The 18,369-nt window shown below is 41.8% G+C and overlaps 2 protein-coding genes across 2 annotated transcripts in view; one reads left to right on the top strand and one right to left on the bottom strand.

Moving 5' to 3' along the window:
* The window catches only part of LOC142992323 (cilia- and flagella-associated protein 337-like), a 35,053-nt gene extending 28,845 nt beyond the window's left edge, over window positions 1–6,208 (bottom strand). Inside the window, exon 1 of the mRNA XM_076142694.1 lies at window positions 6,145–6,208. Coding sequence (XP_075998809.1) covers window positions 6,145–6,208 — 64 coding nt within the window. The remainder of the gene's footprint in view (window positions 1–6,144) is intronic.
* A 4,794-nt stretch (window positions 6,209–11,002) lies between these two features.
* Window positions 11,003–17,664, top strand: serpini1 (serpin peptidase inhibitor, clade I (neuroserpin), member 1). The gene is made up of 8 exons (XM_076143445.1): window positions 11,003–11,270; window positions 12,420–12,650; window positions 13,349–13,543; window positions 15,331–15,535; window positions 15,851–15,948; window positions 16,707–16,793; window positions 17,000–17,089; window positions 17,177–17,664. Exons 1-8 carry the CDS (start codon window positions 11,003–11,005, stop codon window positions 17,251–17,253), a joined length of 1,251 nt encoding a protein of 416 aa, XP_075999560.1. The 3' UTR covers window positions 17,254–17,664.
* The last annotated feature ends 705 nt before the right edge of the window (window positions 17,665–18,369 follow it).

Raw genomic sequence — 18,369 nt, 5'->3', positions numbered from 1 at the left:
TGTGTGACAGAGACAGATTAAATGTATGTTGATTTAGGGATACTGGCAGGAAATGCATTACCATTCCATGACCATGACCCAGCCCAAAGCTCTCAAAGAAGACAAGGAAAAACTCCTAAGAAAACCTAAACGGATAAAGAAAAAGGAAGAAACCTCGGGAGAAGCAATTCCATGTGAGACTTGGTAAAGCAGACGGTGGGAGGTTAGATGGGGAGGAAGATGGGATGCCATGGAAGATGGGATAGGAGGGTGGGGGGCAAAGTGGGAGAGGGAGCCGCAGAGTCCTGGTGGTGGAGCACCCCTACGTTCCTCTGGGGAGGTGGCCGTCTGTCACTGAAACAGCCATGGAGCTGAAAAACAGCTGACCCATGGACCCCACACTCAAAGGTGTGGGGGCATGAAGTGCCTGCCAGAGCAAAGGAGCGCGGTACAAAAATGCTCCAGTTCCAAAGGTCTTCGTCTTGACCTTCGGAATGACAAGCGGGCCTGCCTGCTGAGATCTTAAACATTGCGTGGGAACAAGGAGTTCAAACCAGAGAAGAGAACATTACAGTAATTCCGTTGGATAGGGAAATAAGCAACCCTTGTAACGTTATTAATATTGGTGCTGATACTTAGGTCCTTGTCAAATGTTACACCCTGGCTTTTCGCCATTGCAGAGCAACAGATGGGACCATTGCCAAAGTTAACTACAGTAGTAGATTCTCAAGTTTCTGTCTCTGCTTCTTTGGTCCCAAGATCAGCATTTCGATTTTATTACGTTAAGAAGCAATTTGGAGATCCCAGTGTGATTGTTGGGATTTATGGAAACATACAGTTGGTGTTGTATGAAAATCTATCGCAAACTGGTGAATTATGTTTCCGAGAGGGAGCGCATAGATAGAAAATAATAATAATGGGCCTAGTACAGAACCCTGTGGAATGTCATATTTCACAGGGTGGCAAGTCGAATTCATATTGTTTAATGAAACAAAATGAGATTGATCTGTTAGGTAGGATCTGAAAGACCGCGAACGCTGATGAGCGTTCTCAAGGCGATCGAGTAGGACTTTATGATCCACAGTGTTAAGGCCTCACTTTGATCTAGGAGAATTAGTACCGAAAAGGCAGCGGTGAGGACTAGGTCTTTGAGACCTTTGTAAACGCAAGTAGATAGGTAGATACATGTCATCAACAAACCTGTCAGGCCCTATTCGACTACTTATTGATGAGCTAATCTGGGTGTGTACTGGCAATGCCCCAGTGTATAGGTAAGAATAATCTATGCAGACTTAAAACTTAAAAAAGGCAGTGCCACCCCTAGTTGAGTCAGTTCTGTCCCAAATGTGTATGACAATATAATTTCGTGAAGGTTTTTACCCGTTTTTCATCTATATTGATAATTTTTGTGATTCATGTAATATCATGGTGAAGGTGCCTACAACAATTGTGAGCTATGCTGTGTCTCTGTGATGTGTTAGAGAGTTATAGAGATAAGTTAAGTCAGGTCAGGTCAGGTCAGGTCAGGTCAGGTCAGGTCAGGTCAGTTTATTTGTATAGCCCAATATCACATGTAATGTCTTAAAGGGCTTTACAGACCCACAACATCAGGAAAATGACCGACCTAGCCCAAAGTTCTCTAGGACGACGAGGAAAAGTCATGCATTTGGGATGAGGGAGAGAGAGAGAGAGAGAGAGAGAGAGAGAGAGAGAGAGAGATGACGAGAAAGGTTAAGCACAGTAAAATGTAGTCCTATATTTTGCATCTCTATAACTAAGCTAAGATTTATAAGCATGAATAACAAGCAAAAAATACAGATGAACTCTAACATAACTCCTTTAAGGCATTACATCTGAGTTTGAAACTACCAAGACACTCAACACGTTACCTTCCCACTGACTAACTAATTGACTTACTAAAGGAGTATGACTTACAATATTTAATGAATAGACAATTTTCACATTGTCTGTTTTGACTTGTGATGGTGGCTCTGTTCCATGAATGTGTGCTAATGAGCATCATGATTGGTCAGTAGACCCTGACAATGATGCACATAAATGGAATGCTGTGATTTTTATACTCCTGACATTTGTTGTTTGGTATAAATAAATGGTGTAGCTGGGAGAGACAGGATCATGATCATAAAATCAGTCAGAAGTAAGACAGCTTCTATAAAACAACAAAACAAATAACAAAACAGAGCGATCACCAACAGATCCTGGCCATCTCTCTGAAACTCATGCTGCTGCTGGAGTGTTTTGGCTGTTACTGCATTAATTAGGTGCAGAAACTCAGTTTTTCCACATATTTCTAATAGATGGTAATTTCTTTTAAAAAAGAGATTAAAAAAAGAGATTAGTTCTATCTTCTTCAGTTCTATCTATCAAGCTCAAATGTGTTGAAATATTCATAAAATAAAGTAGAAAAAAACAATTTCACTCATTAAATTAGTGAGAAGTTGTGAATTTCACCACCCAATTAATTGCATTTTATTGTACCGGTATCTTCTTTAACTGAAGGTTGAATTGTTCATATCTTCCTGACTATTACACCTGAAGTTGTAAAGCTTTGAATTTTATTCATTATTATATTATTTTACCATTTGGTGTTAAGTGGACATGAAAACGGATAAATAAACACTGTCAATGGTCAACAGAAACAAATATATTCACACATATAAAAAGTAATTGATTTGTCTCTTGTTGTGGTCAGTTCTGCATTCAGGAAGTTTTCCAGCCTACAAATAGGCGGAGGGGCGTGACTAAAAGCTGTCAATCAGCGTCCCACATGCGTTACTCCATGATGCCTCGTCATTGTAAGGGTCACTAAAAAAGACTACAATCCCCAAACACGAACTCAGGTGTTTCTTTCCTGGCTTCCGTGGACAGAGCCAAATATGAGCTAATCAACACTTAAGAACATCCACGAAAGCATAACCTTTACACCTTAAAACAGCTTTCTGTCTTATTTTCCCCAAGAAAGTATCTTAAAGAACTATAATGAAGTAGTGAAAATTATTGCACAAAACAAAGATACAGCCTGGAGATCAAGATAATTATCCACCCTTCCCAATCGCTGTCTGCTCCACCACAATTCAAACGCTACAGCGTAATATTTTAAAACGAGTTGTATGACATCTCTTGTCCTCAAGCACCTAATCTACCAAAACCCGAATAACATGTGTGTTAACTTTATCAGGACCTGATGCGTCCCGTGACCTAACTGGCTAAACACGTCAGATTTGAGCTAATTGGGTCTGGGTAGCGCAGACAGAGGGGCATATAAACGACAACGGAAGTACTATGTAGTGTATTTTTCGTTTAATAACGATACTCTCTGGAGGACGCTTGCAGGACCAATCGCCGTGAAGGAGGCGGGGTCTGCGGCGAATGAACATGCAGCTGGGTGGTGTGCTGGAGGAGAGCAGCAAAGAGAGAGAGCGCACATCAATCCATACGTGACAGCACACACACGGTAAGAGAGATTTGACTAAATAGTGTAATAATTCAGTCTCATAGATTAAAATTTATCTGAATAACCTGTTAGGGAGACAAAATTGAAATGTTTAGCTAATGCAAGAAATCCCTTCATGAAACCCAATGATGACTGCTTATATTACTGTTAAATCAAGGTGTAAGAATGTATACTGCATAGGATGATGGATTTTCATGAAGGGTTTTTGCCGCTATTGTCAACATGTGTGGTCTTCTAATAAGGTGGGCGGGTGGGGACGCTCACCGGAGCCACAAATATTTCTTCAAGTCTATTGATTATAGCCATTACCCGTGTGTCCACCACCCGAGGCTATTTCATTTTGATCGCTGCTCTGTGTTTTGCACCGGTGTTTTGTTGTTGTTTTGCCGCTGAAACCACCCTGAGGCATTGCAGTGTGCTTCTTGTCCTTGAAATAAAGGCAAAGGCGCAGTGAGTGCATGTGTGTGAATTAACGAGGCGGATTGTAGTAACCCAGTCCTACCCCATCATCCCCACCCCTCACCCTAACGCACACCACTTGTTATTCCATCATGCAGGTGTGTGTGTGTGTGTGTGTGTGTGTGTGTGTGTGTGTGTGTGGTCATGATGGAGGTGACTGTGGTGATACCTACAGGTTCTCAGATCTCAGACTATCCCGTCCAAATTTCTTATCCATATTTATAATGCTGTATATAGCAGCACCATTAAAAGGTAAAGCACAGCAAAAGGAAATTATAGTCTCACCATGCCAAAAAATAATTAATAAATATATATTAATAAATGAACCCTGTCCAGTGCTGCATTTCCCTTGACTATAATTAGAAATGTGTTAGTTGGAGTCATCAATTCTATAGTTCATGACATATTATTGGTAATATTAAGCATTCTAAACACTCTCTCTCTCTCTCTCTCTCTCTCTCTCTCTCTCTCTCTCTCTCTCTCCCTCTCTCTATCAGCAACCCATCATACTGGGCATCACTGCTGTTCTGAAAAAAGAACGTCATATTTAATCTTAATCTTACTGTATTAATTCCATATACGGTTTAATTGTTCCTATTGTATCTTGCCGTGGCCCTCCTACGATTCAGTGTGCGCATGTGTGTGTGTGCCTGTGTGTGTGCGCGCTGTTTCCCACCCAGCACAGCTTTAATTGCATTTCAATAATTAAATGTCTCTCAAATCAGCCTTGCGAAACAAAATGAGTGGGAGAGGTTTTGAACACAACTCAGTTATGTGTCCTGCTGTGAGAATTAGGGAGAATCTGCAGTAAATACTGCAGTAGTCCATCATGGCTTTGATATATCTCCTCAGACCGAGTCAAACCTGTTGTGTGCTGCAGTACGGAGTGAAAAAATGTCATGTGGTGTTTCTGTCTTTCTACTCTTGCTTTATAAATTACAAACAATACAGCAAAAGGAACAGGCCATTAGGAAAAAAATAGATTGGTGTGTGACTGTATGCAGTTATAGCCTCCAACTCCAATCCAACTTTCTAAATACAGTCACACTCAGACAGCGATGACACACACACACAAACACACACGCCCACCCACACAGCAGTGTTGGCCCGTGTGCAGTGTGCTGCGGCACAGACACACACAGAGTATTAGTTTAAACACAGACATATGAGAGAGGAGAGAGCTTCAGTCAGAGAAACAGGTCAGGAATTAAATCAGGGAGTCAGAGAGGTAAAGAGGGAATCAAAGATCTGGAGAGGACTCATTTGTAAACGGCTGACATCTAAACCTAAGAACACATCAGAAGAAACGCTATCCAGAGATAATTGGGGAAGATCTGTGAAAAATCCGGGAAAGTGACGTATTGTTTTTTCTGTCAACTAAAATATTAAGTTACTCTTTAGCCTTCGAAACTGATAATGATGAGCGAAGCTATCGTTTTTATGATGATATTAAATGGCAGTACAAAGCATTTCAATGATCAGAATTACATAAAGTTCTGTGAAATAAATGCAGTATACTGATGTGTCACCTCTCTCTCTCTAGTTCTCTCTCTCTCTCGTTCTCTCTCTCACTCACACACAAACACACCCCATAGGACTATTTAATGGTGACCTTTCCTGTACCCTGGTGTCCCCCTGGTCTTTAGTCCACAGGAAAAAGCCTCCAGTCTTTTCATTTTCACCACTGACCCCAAATTGAGGCCGATCCAGTTTCAGCCCAAACCTCGTAACTGCACTCCACAATTTGTATCAGAGTGTTTTGTGAAATAGAGAAAGCAAAGGCTGTGCGTAAGTGAAACTGTCAACTACGCATGGGCCTGTGATATCTGCACGGAAGCGTTCTATTTCTTTTCCTCTCTCCTGCTCGTTTTCCACCAGCATCTCCTCACGTCCGTCTATATTTTCAGGGCCTCTTTCTATTATTTCGTCTCTATTTGTCTGCGTCTCCCCCCTCGGTCTCCCCCTCTCTCTCCCCCCTCTGTCTCCTCCTCTGGATCATTCTGTTGGCAGGTATTAATAAAGGGTTGTTAACCTCTGTTTGGCCTCTGTGGAGTGGGCAGTGAGCATCCTGGGACTTACAGGCAGGCTATGTCATTTCCTAACAAGATGCTAAATATATGCTGTGGCGCCGGGCAGAGGATGGGCACGAAGTCCCTGGCTCTTTAGTTTGGGGCTAGTTAAACTGGCACACTGGGCCAGAGCTCATTCAGGGCAGCGGCTTCCATACCTACCGCAGAGGCGCCCGTGAGATATCGTCACCACCATGGTGAGCGTTGAGACTCTCACGGTTGCCATGGTTGTGTCAGGAAGAAAGCAAGAAACTAGAAAAGATGCAGGGAGCAATACAAACCAAATAAGCACCAATGCTCATATGGTATAAGACAAATAGCAGAAACTCACTGTAGTTTTCCAGTTATTTAATCTGATTCTGGGAATTTGACTTTCCTCCTAGCAGTGCCTTTATGTGTCCCATGCTGTCTTTGCAAATCAGAAACATAATAATCATTAACAGATTTCAGGCTTAATTATAATTTCATAAGCACAACAACACGGGATGTGTTAAACAGGCGCCTTCAGCAATGGAATGCTATAATGAGAGTCTGTCCCGTAGGATTTCCCATCCAGGATCCGTGTGTTCAGGTAAATGTAATTAGATCTAGATGGAGACTGCTGGATCTGGATGCAGCTATGGTTGACTGAAAAGGTTCGTTAATCTGAAATAAAATAATATTTATCCACGATAAAACTTTATGATGTCCACCATGAGCGGCCTAGCAGGCACAGCAAGAAACAAGAACACTTAATTAATTTTAATTGACCTGAGGCGTTTGGTCCTTCAGCCTGTAAACTCTATATGGAACTCCCCATTAAACATAAATACTGTCTGTGCCAGAGCTTTAAATATGCATTATAATGCACATATGAACACATTGTCATAAATAAAGATAATACAATATGACAACGTTTAGCAATGATTTGTGTAAACTGTCTTACCATCATTTACCACCGGGGGAATTTCTTCACCTCTGTATCACCTATAGGTACAAACACAAACCCTTAGGGAGCCTTTACACATTTGGTGTGATGTTTAGTTGTGTGTGAGGTGTGTGTGTGTGTGTGTGTGTTAGAGTTATTCACGCATTTACCTCAGTTCCCTGCAAGGAAATTTAAAACCACTGAATGATAATCAAAGTTAATTGTCTCTCTGCTCCACGGACCTTTACTACTTACACAGGCAGGAGGTAAAATTACCAAATTACTTTGCCATTTTTTTTCTCCACAGAAAATCACTGACATCATTCTCACTATTCCCAAAGGGGCAGATTTTAATGAAGTAGGATGTGAGCATTTCCATAGAATCCATCAAGAGACGGCACTTGCCTTGTCTCTTTGGTGTGGAGACGTCTTGCAGAGAGACGTGTGTGTGTGTGTGACAGAGTGGTTATCTGCCTTTATGGAAGGAGGAAGATATCCTTCAAGAGGAGAAAACGAATAACGCCCATCACTTTCAATTGCCTCGGGAATACTGGAAATACTAAATGTGCTTCAGTGTGTGTACTTGTATGTGTGTGTGTGTACCTGTGGACTTGAACCATGAATGAGGACGTCCATGTTTAATAAATTCCGCTGTCCTCTGAAGCGTGCTGTCTGGAGGTGTTGGGTTTTAAATGGCAGTGAGGATTAACATACGTGCTGTGGGTTCGGGTGACGTCACGTTTTAATTGTGGAAATGTCAACCGCCGATCTATACTGTCTGAGATTTAGGATTACACAGAGAGATTAAAGGCTTTTAAAGGCCAGTGAGTTTAATTGCATGGAATTAATCACGTTGTTCAGGATTAAACGCTGTCAATTTAGGACACGGGGGGATTTTCCTGCATATTTGGTTCATTCGGGAGAGACTTGTTTCAAAGTTGGGTGTTGGGTTTCTGTGTCTGGAAGCCCACCTGAGGAGTTTCGCCTCGTAGTCATCGGTGGCAGACGCCCATGCCGCTACTGCAAAGGTCAGAATGTTGTCCCCGTTACAAGTAATAGCCAGCCACCCATGGTGTTATTATCCACACGCACACCTCCACGCAGACACACACACAATGACGCTCCACACGGCTTTTCCTGGCTTAACTGCATGGCTGGGTCTTTCCTTACAGAAGGCAGGGCTGTCTGCCTCCAAAAAGTTCAGCTCCCACCGCTCAAAAGGTCAGGAACATTACCTCCATTTACATCTCTGCCAACTATCTCCTCCTCTCCCTCATTCTTCCTCTCTCTCCCTCTCTCTCTCTCTCTCTCTCTCTCTCTCTCTCTCTCTCTCTCTCTCTCTCTCGCTCTGCGTTCCTCTCCCTCTGCGGTGTCTCACAGCAGGACATGTGAGCACAGGGGCGATTGCACGTGAGTGACAGTGTACGAACTGCAATGAATCAGGATTGTTCAAATGTTGAATTGAAAGCTGATAAAGCAAAAAGACAATGTTCCCTTTCGGAAATCTTGTGCTACAAAGCCACAGATTCATCTCCATCAAATCCCATTGAACTCAGAACAGAACAGAGCAGTCATTTTCCAAGGCACAAGTTAGAAAATAGCTTCTTAATAATGAATATTTATCAAGCAGCTCCAGGGAAACTAGGCTTCTAGTTATTAAGTTACATTAGAACAGGCCACTCAATGCTACATGAAGCGTGAAGCATGAAGTGTGTGTCTGTATTTCTCTCAATCTACCAACAATCTACAGCACGACTTACCTGTGTCTTACTCATGTTCAGGGGAAGTTTCTTGAGGCAGGTCGCTTTGTCACTAAACTGCTAAATTGTGATGTCATTGCGTGATTACGTCAACAGACTGGCCGTCTTGACGAAAAAACATGATTTGATATTTGTTTAGATTTGTTTGTTTATCATCACATATGTTTATTTGTAAAGGTAAAATAAACAACACATTTTTTTATTATTAGCTATCTTTTAACATATTAATAGTAACACATTGAATGATTGAACACACACACATCAACACATCACAGTTACACATTTAAAGTGTACAATTACATTTCGTCAGTATTTTCTCCTCCTATTTGTTCTTCTCAGTTCTGTCCAATGTCTCTCTGTGGACGTCATTATGTCAAACTTGGATGTCCAGACCCCAGGAAATGTTTCTTGGAACAAACAAATATCAACAAAAAACAATTTGGCAATCAATATGTGCAGTATTGGTGTGGCAGAGTTACACATGGGGCTGGGAACAAGCAGTAATGTGTAGCTGAGATGATGCTGACGTATCGTATCGTATATATTTATGGTGTTTTTTCTAGCTCTTTCTGATAACATAATTAGTTTACTTCTGTAACTTATTGTCAACATGAAATATGACAAATGGGAGGTGTGATCCAGAGGTGATCAGACATGTCGGGGCACATTAAGGACTAAAGCGTGGGCCGCAGTGTGACTCCCTTCTGTGCGAAGCAATTGTGTAAACAGAAATCAATTTTCACCTGCAGACTCAGGCGCATGAAAATCCTGCGGGCAGCTCGGTCAATACCATGCCTGTCAAAAACGCTTTGTGGGGAACACTGGCAGACGGGGGGGGGAACAACCAGGATGAGATGTTTACTGACAATTTAAAAGGACACGACGGGGAAGACATGCGTGGAAATCAAAGAGAATGAGAAATAAGGGAGAGCAACATGAGCTCTGTGCATTTTGTTGTTAAATACAACTATGACAGCGATGCGTAATAGACAGTAGTGTGTTGGTGCGTTGAACTGAGAGGGGAAATTGTTTGTGTCATGCCAGAGCAGAGGAAAGCATAATGCAGGACAGGACGGGGGACAAATATTCCGGCTGCTGGTCATTGTTGTTGACACCCGGGTACAATGTCCCCACTGTCCCCCGGCTCCACACGTGTACAGTAACCAGCAGATTCTATCCATCCATCACAAACTCTCTCTGTCCACGCTCCGCTCTTTTTGTTTGTGCGGAAAACAATAGCGTTGCCTGGCAACGACATTGCCAGAAAGATGTCCTAACGTGTACAGTGTGCATGTGCGTGTTCATTCCGTGTTGTTTAACAGCTAGAAAGAGGTCGTTAAAGAGAAACAAAGGGTGGAGAAATGAGTTTGAGTTTGTTGAAGGTAAAGAAGACATGAATGAGAGGAGGGATAGAAAAAGAAGGGACAAAGAGGAGAGGTGTATGATGGAATGGAAAGATGAATGGAGGTAAAACCCTCCTCTTAATCAATCATCCTGCACTCACACGCATTACACGCAGGTGCACACACACACACACACACTCACTGGGCAGAGCAGCTTTTTGAAGGAAAGAAGCTGATTTACTGTAGCTGAAGATGATAAGAACGCTCATGAAATATGTATGAGCTCATTTGGTGGCTCTGCTCTGAACAGCTCCACCGGCTGCAGTCAGCAGTACAGCTACACTACTTACTGCACATGTCTGTTGTGTTTCTCTCTCTCTCTCCCTCTCTCTCTCTCTCTCTCTCTCTCACTCTCACTCCCTCCATCCTCGGTTCTGTTCTCCAGCTGCACAAAGTGTTGTTTAGTTTGTGTGCCTATGCACGTGTGTGTGTGTTTTTATCGATACCGCTCTTGTGTTACTCAGCAGTAGTGTGTCATTCAGTAAGTCATTTCACACAGTTTACCTGTGCTACCTTTTACAGGTTAGTGAGGGATTTTGGCATGAACGACTGACTGACAGATGTTCTCTCTCTCTCTATCGCTCTGTCTCTCTCTCTCTCTCTCTCTCTCTTTCTCTCTCTCTCTCTCTCTACGATCACACAATCCTCATATCAATCCCCATGCCTTCATATTCCATCTCTCCCTCATGAAATCCTTTGTTCCACCTTCATCCCTCTGTTACTTATGCAATCCCCCTCTCTACCTTTCTTTCTCCCTCCGCAAATCATCTTCTCTCTTTCTTCTTCCACAACTCTTTCAATGCCCATCCCCCCCTCCTCTCCAATCCACACATTCCCTGTTCTTACTCACTCTGTCCTCCATCCATCCTCCATCTCTCTTTCTTTCTTATTACCATCTCTCTCTCTCTCTCTCTCTCCTTCTCCCTTAGCTATCAGCGGTCGGTGTTGCAATGTTGATCCTGGATATTTTGTCCCCCCTCCTCCTCCTCTCCATCCTGTTGCCGGGCTACGGTTGCCGGGCGGCGGACATACCGGAGGACACTACATCAGAGTTTGCTGTGAGACTGTACCACCGGCTGCAGGCTGCAGGGGGTCAGGACAACATAATTTTCTCCCCTGTGAGCGTGGCTGTGGCTCTGGGCATGGTGGAGCTGGGAGCCAGGGGAGCCTCACTGGAGGAGATACGACAGGCTGTAGGATTCACCCATCTGTTGCCAGGTTACATATTTTTCTAAGAAATTCATCTTGACAAATGACATGTGCACAAACACGCACTTAAAACAGTTTTATGCCGTGACTCAATAAGTCCTTTCTCAAAGTAATTACATATTTATTTATTTATTCATTTACATTTCCTTCCTAAAGCCCGTCTCCATGTCATTAGTCATGCATATTACTAATGTACGAAGCTAATTCCTTATATGTTGAATTATGTCTATTAGCATTTAAATTAATGTGATGTAATTATTCATTCAAGTTCAATTCATTTTTTACACTTTTGGATTTAATCCTAGTTGCTAAATTGCTCAGATATGTTGGATAAAATGCACATATTTACAAAAAACAGAGGCTAAGCCCTGAGTAGAAATCTTATGTTGTGTGTTATGTTGTGTTCATGTAAATACTGCATGTTACTGACATGTTTTACATTGCCAAATAGTTATTCTTTTGCACTCCAATAATTCCAATGCCCACACTTGCTTCTCTGCCATTCAGCTGGCAATGACAAGAAATTATTTATATTATCACCATCACACATCCCACTGAAAGATACGTGATGCTATTAAAATAGAAACTGATGTCAGAATCTAACACAATCTTCCTCTGAAATCGAATGTATTTTTGGGATCACATTAGGATACTAGAAGCCTGAGTCTCCCTCACATTTAGCACTAGGACAAATTTAAATTCACACCAAACTGGAAAATTGAAATCAATTCCATCCCATTTATTCGGTTTTCTTTGCAAAATTGATGGCAAAAGTTATGGCAAATAAGGTTCAAACTCCAGCTATAATCTGAATGAGGTCTGAGCAGCAGCAGATGTTAAAGTGAATCATATATTTTGGCAGTGACACAGCGGAGCTCTGAAAGCCTTGTGTTTGCTGAGTTGGATTTGAATTCAATTGCATGGGAATTAATGTAATTACTGTATTAAACTAAGAGCACTGCACAGTAATCACCCATAGCACAACAAGTTAGGAGATGATCTATTTTGTCACGGGCTTGTATACAATAATATTACATATTACAGGATAGACTGACTCCTTTATGCTCACACATATGTATTCATATTAACCACAAATTGGCAGTATCAACCCCTTAGGGAAACTTTTTGGTGAGAGTGCATCTCCCTCTGCCCCTCTAGGTGAGGAGTTCTCTTTGCTCCAGAACCTGACTACAGCTCTGCAGGACGATGACGCCCACTATGTGATCCGATTGGCCAACAGCCTCTTCCTGCAGGAGGGCATCGCCTTTAACCCCGACTTCCTCAGTCTCATTAGGAAGTATTTCCGGGCCGCGGTAGAGACTGTCGACTTCAGTGAATCAGCAGCTGTGGCGGAGCAGATCAACAGCTGGGTGGAGAATCATACTGAGAGTGAGTCAAATGTCTGTACTGTCCTGTAATGTATGTACTGTTTTCTACTGGGCACTGTAATCCCACCAGCACACTAAGAGCACAGTAATCCAAGTGGTTTAGGAAGTAAAGGAAGTTAAAGAAGCAATACAAAAACTACTTCATTACAGGTAAAGAGGTTGTATTCTACTCTACGACTTCAAAGTAAAAGCAAACAAGTAATATTCAGTTAGTAGATGTTTTAAGTCATTCTTAGTTAGATATAGTTGTGAATGTATCTCAGGTTGGAAATATTACATCGAAATAATTAAAAAAATTATTAAAATTGGGGATTTCATAGGTTTTGACGATGAAAATCCTTTAAAAAGATTTGTTTCATTCAAAAATTTTATTCAAAATCTTGAAAATGCAATGATGGACTCATTGAATTCTTCAAAACTGGAGTTAAAAAGTGAAATACTACATGTTACATTTGTTGGATTTTCCTCTCTTTTGATGTTTAAAAGACACGTACTTAGTGACTACAGCCAGAGTCACATCGGTCTTAAAACTTTGATGAAATGGGAACATCAAACATAAATCACTGAACACATTTCCAACCCTCAGTTACGGAAATCTCCACCTTGACACATGCGCAACTTCAAAAGCTGCATCACAACAGGCTGCATCTTTAGGCTCATTAGAATAGCCGTGAATCACAGCGTGTCTGTCCCTCCCAGGTAAGATCCGTGAGCTGCTCTCGGCTGAGGACTTCAGCAGCGTGACCCGCCTCACCCTGGTGAACGCCATCTACTTCAGAGGCTCCTGGAAAAACCAGTTCAGGCCTGAGAACACCAGAACGTTCTCCTTCAGCAAAGATGACGGCTCTGAGGTCCAGACTCTGATGATGTACCAACAGGGAGACTTCTACTACGGTAAGGATAAGCAGTGTGTGGACATGTGTGTTTCCTTTCTTCCCCCTCTTATTTCCTGTGATTTTTTAATTATTGCATCTAAGATATTTATAAATGAATGTTGTTCCAATTATGTAGTTGTGTCACTAGATGTAATGCATGAATAATTGGTACAGTACACATCTTAAACGTCCTCATCAGTTCTCCTGTTTCCAGTCTGTGTGTGTGTGTGTGTGTGTGTGTGTGTGTGTGTGTGTGTGTGTGTGTGTGTGTGTGTGTTTCATTGGCTGTTGTGAAAGAGCTGTTTGAAATAAATCCAGCAGGACTTCTTTTAAATATTTTTGTGTGCAGACAAAAGCCGCTGCATCATGTTCTCACTGCACTGCTGCTAAAGGTGGTGTGTGTTAATTTGCTGCAGTGTGTATTTATGTCATCAGGTTTCACATCTGCATACAGCTCCGTTCTCAGGGTGCACACATATTCATCTTCATATATCAGGACAAAAGAAGTCTCTGCACATATTGGAATGCACACAGGAGTGTATGTGTATACACGTGTGTTTGTTTGTTTGTGTGTGTGTGAGGAGAAGTGTAAGTGTGTGTGCTTGTGTTGAGAGCTGCAGAACAGGGACAGGCCCTTGGGGGGGAATAAGCTTTGTTGCATTCTCATTCTTATGCACAGTCATAGCGGTTAGGTAAAATGTTTCTTGAAGACAAAGTCAGTCTTGCCTCAGAAAGCACAATGTCACCACAGGGGGTTTTTGTTTTGTTATATGCCAAAATAAAGCATTAAACTTCAAGTGAATCAGGGGAATGACCACCATGCTCAATATAATCAATAAAGTTCATCTATGTGTGTATGTTTAATACCGTCCAAGGTAATCATAGTTAACTAAAACTGAAACCAAAACTATAATAAAAGCATTTCATTAATGAAAATAAAACTGTAAGTGAGACACAAAAACTAAACTGATACTAAAATACCACACTCCAAACACCAAACAATGATCAAAAGGAGAATCAGCTGTTTCTGTTTGGATTTTAAAACCCAACAGCCATAGCCTAAACCAGCCTACCAGCCGTCCCCCCTTCTCTAAATGGACTAATCGATGGTGAATGTCACTAATGACACAGAGGGTCAACGTGAAGCCAGAGGCAGAAGTCAAACCTTCACTTTGTCATACTGACAAACTGCAGGGGGAGACACCAGAGCGCTTTTCTCTTCTTAAAGCTAAACTCTATCTTTTTATATCTACTGTTAGCTGCTCTGCGTTGATGCATTATGAACAAGTATATGCTTCAACATTTGACTGAGAGCCACATAGCTGACCACCAGTGAGAGTGGCCATCGTCAGTTACATTTCCAATTTCCTTTCTGACAGAAAATATAGTGAAATTTACTCTTGACACTACCTACCAGTTTTTTGTAATGTACAGTGTTATTCAAGCAAATGCTACAGAGAACAAATGGAAATGATAAAGAGAAAAAAATAGCAGTATAATATCAGTAAAGAGGGACTATGATTTGATATTTCTTTGTAGCAGAGTGTAAAGAAAATATGTTCTGCATTTTCTTTTTATAGATCTGCTTTAGGGTTTGTTGTTGTTTGTTTTTTTCATTTATCTTTTATCTTCCTCTCTTTTTAAAAGCTAAAACAATAAAAAATCCATAAAGCCCAAAAATCCATTACACTTAATTGAAAATAAAGCTACATTTTAAAACTAATGAAGACAAACTGAGCAGACGGTGATACATCTATATTTAACATACTTTATGTTTCAATGGCTATATTTATGGATGTTTACCAGGCGAGTTCAGCGACGGTTCCCAAGAGGCTGGAGGTGTGTACCAGGTGTTGGAGATGCCATACGAGGGAGAGGACATGTCCATGATGATCGTTCTGCCTCGGCAGGAGGTCCCACTGGCCACCCTGGAGCCCATCATTAAAACCTCTCTGCTGGAGGAGTGGGCTAATAATGTCAAACGGCAAAAGGTGGAGGTCTACCTACCCAGGTGAGAGACGGAATGGATGGATAGAACCCAGAGGCAGAGTCAGACAGGCAGTGAAGGGGTGGAAATTGGTTGAGAACAATGCACGCTAGTCTAGACAAATGGAGAACTGTCAGGTTTAAATGAGACGCAGGTGTGAGGCACAGACACAGGATGTAGACCAGCAACTCAAGGGAGACAGCTAGAGGACAGGTGGAGAATGGCAGCTTCATGAGAGCACACTGCCGTTATCATAGGGGACTTTGTAAGGCCATTTCATGATGTAGTTGCTGGATGAACTCATACCTGGGATGATACCTTTGACCTTTAAAATTCAAGGTTCAAGGTGGAGCAGAAGCTAGACCTGAGGAGCACGCTGCAGGAGCTAGGAATCAAGAACATCTTCACCAAAGATGCTGATCTCTCTGCCATGACAGGTGAATGAGAGCTGTGCTGAAAACTGAACATACACTCACTCTCACACACACACGCACAGTGAACACAGCATGCCTATAGCAGAGATATAACGAAAAGTAAATGCAAAAACATGAACACAAACAGCCTGAGAAATAATCTCATAGAAATGTTCAGCATGCAAAGTTGATTCAGTATTTCTGCGTCTTCACTGCAGTGAAGTAGCCTCTGGTACTTTCTAAGGTAACCAAGGTAACTGGCACAGAACGGGCAGGTCAGAACTGTCAGATCATCTGGTAAAAATAGATCAATAGAGGGAAACAGATGTAAACTGTATGTAGAGAAATATCAGATCTCGTTATAAGCTGAAGCATTTTCCATGCGTACACAAACATAAAGGTGTGTGAGGTCTTTATGTTTCAGTTTCACTCGTCACAATCAGCTCCTGTGAACAATATCACCTGTTTTTTGTATTATACTGCTGAAATGGAACGCTCTGTACTGCACTGTAGCACATTGTGTATTGTGGAGCAGCAGTGCGTTGGCAGCTGAGCAGATGGCCGTGTTGTGGCAGGCAGGTAGATGAGAAATAAAAAATGTGTTTATCCTTCAGTATTTTCTGTAAATACGTTTACATCATCCAAATATTAGAGGTTGTAATTAGATTTTTTCTGTACTTATTTTCAGTGTAGACTTACTGATTCAGATAAATGTGTGTGTGTGTGTGTGTGTGTGTGTGTGTGTGTGTGTGTGTGTGTGTGTGTGTGTATGTGTGTTCCAGATGGTAAGGACCTGTACATTGAGAAAGCAGTGCAGAAGGCTTACCTAGAGGTGACTGAGGAGGGATCAGAGGGAGCCGTTGGGTCAGGTAGACTAAATCATCATCATCATCATCATCATCATCATCATCACTTTAATTATCATCAGCAACATTATCAATCATTAGTATAATCGATCAATCCATCGACCAATTAACCGATCAGTAGCAGAATGTTACTACATTTTCACATCCTTCCTCTCTTCCTCTCTTTCTCTCTCTCTCTCTCTCTCTCTCTCTCTCTCTCGCCCCCTCAGGGATGATAGCCCTGACCAGGACTCTGGTGCTGTATCCGCAGGTCATGGCCGATCATCCATTTTTCTTCATCATCAGAAACCGGAGGACAGGTGTGTTGCGTGTGTCCACATCACCACTTTCCTGTCTCGTGTGACGTAATGTGACTGCATTTTCTTTTCTCTTCCTCTCTTTCCCAGGGTCCATCCTCTTCATGGGCAGGGTCATGACCCCTGAAGTCATCGAGCCTAACGACCACGACTTTGACTCCATGTAAAACTGTCGGTTCAGATCCTGACGTCATACACGCTACCTATCCTCTATCACCATCTTCTGCTGTGTTTTTATACTCTTTATGAAGAAAATATATAAACCAAATAACGATATGATATATTCTATACTGAAATATGACACATAATGTGATTGTGTTTTGATACTGGAAGCGTTAAACACTTGGATACAGAGATGTAGAAAGAGGAAGGAAGTTGTAAATATTCTACTGTACTGGATGGTTTGTATATGAGTAATGAAGCGGACGAACACATATGTAATTCACGCACAACCCCTTTAAGTTCAGCAGCATCATACACTCTACCCACACACACGAGACGCACAAGAACAGTTTTTTCTCCACTTTGGGTATATTTAGCAGGCGTGTGCACCCTGTAACTTTCACACTTTAATTATAGCCCTGTATATTTGACATTGTGTTCTATACATACAGTATATATATATATATATATATATATATATACACATATATATATATGCTCAGTATTTATTGCAGAATAAATATATGCTGACAGTTTGTCCTTATACAATGTCTTAATACAATCTTAGTAATATATCTGTTCCAGACAAAACTCAGTCATTTTTTACACTGCAGGCACATGGCTGAACTGCTGATGAACTAATATGCCTTATCTCATCTGAGCGGTTGATTAAGCCCAAGCTGGGCTTCCCACAGGTGAGCAGAGGCGACTGCGAAACTAAGGTTGCCATAGAGATGGACTGGAGCATGCAGGCGAACTCAACACTGCTGCACCGTTGTGGATGAACATACAGGGAGAACCAGTAACACCAGCTCTCTTCAATCTTTTACTCAATAAAAACATGAATGTGTTCTCATTGCAGCTTGTACGGAGGATGTTCTTATATACGGAAGCTATATTTCAAGAACAGTATGAACTATCTGATGTAGTTAACAGCTAACACAGCGTCCCTGCTGTGAAACTGATCAAAATGCAGCGCGCTTCAGGTTATGAATCCCATGAGTGAGAATATCAAATTATGTATTCAGCGGCTGATTAGTAAAAGTCAGACGCTGCGCTGAAGTTGGCAGAACAACCTTCACTCCGCTCGCCACGGCAGAGAACCTCTCGCCAAAGCAAAC

The sequence above is a fragment of the Genypterus blacodes genome, unplaced genomic scaffold, assembly GCF_046128005.1.
Source record: "Genypterus blacodes isolate CSIRO-AG114 ecotype Tasmania unplaced genomic scaffold, CSIRO-AGI_Gbla_v1 ptg000003l_1, whole genome shotgun sequence".
NCBI lineage: Eukaryota > Metazoa > Chordata > Actinopteri > Ophidiiformes > Ophidiidae > Genypterus > Genypterus blacodes.
Note: the sequence above shows the minus strand (reverse complement) of the source record. Positions and strands in the feature narration are given on the sequence as shown.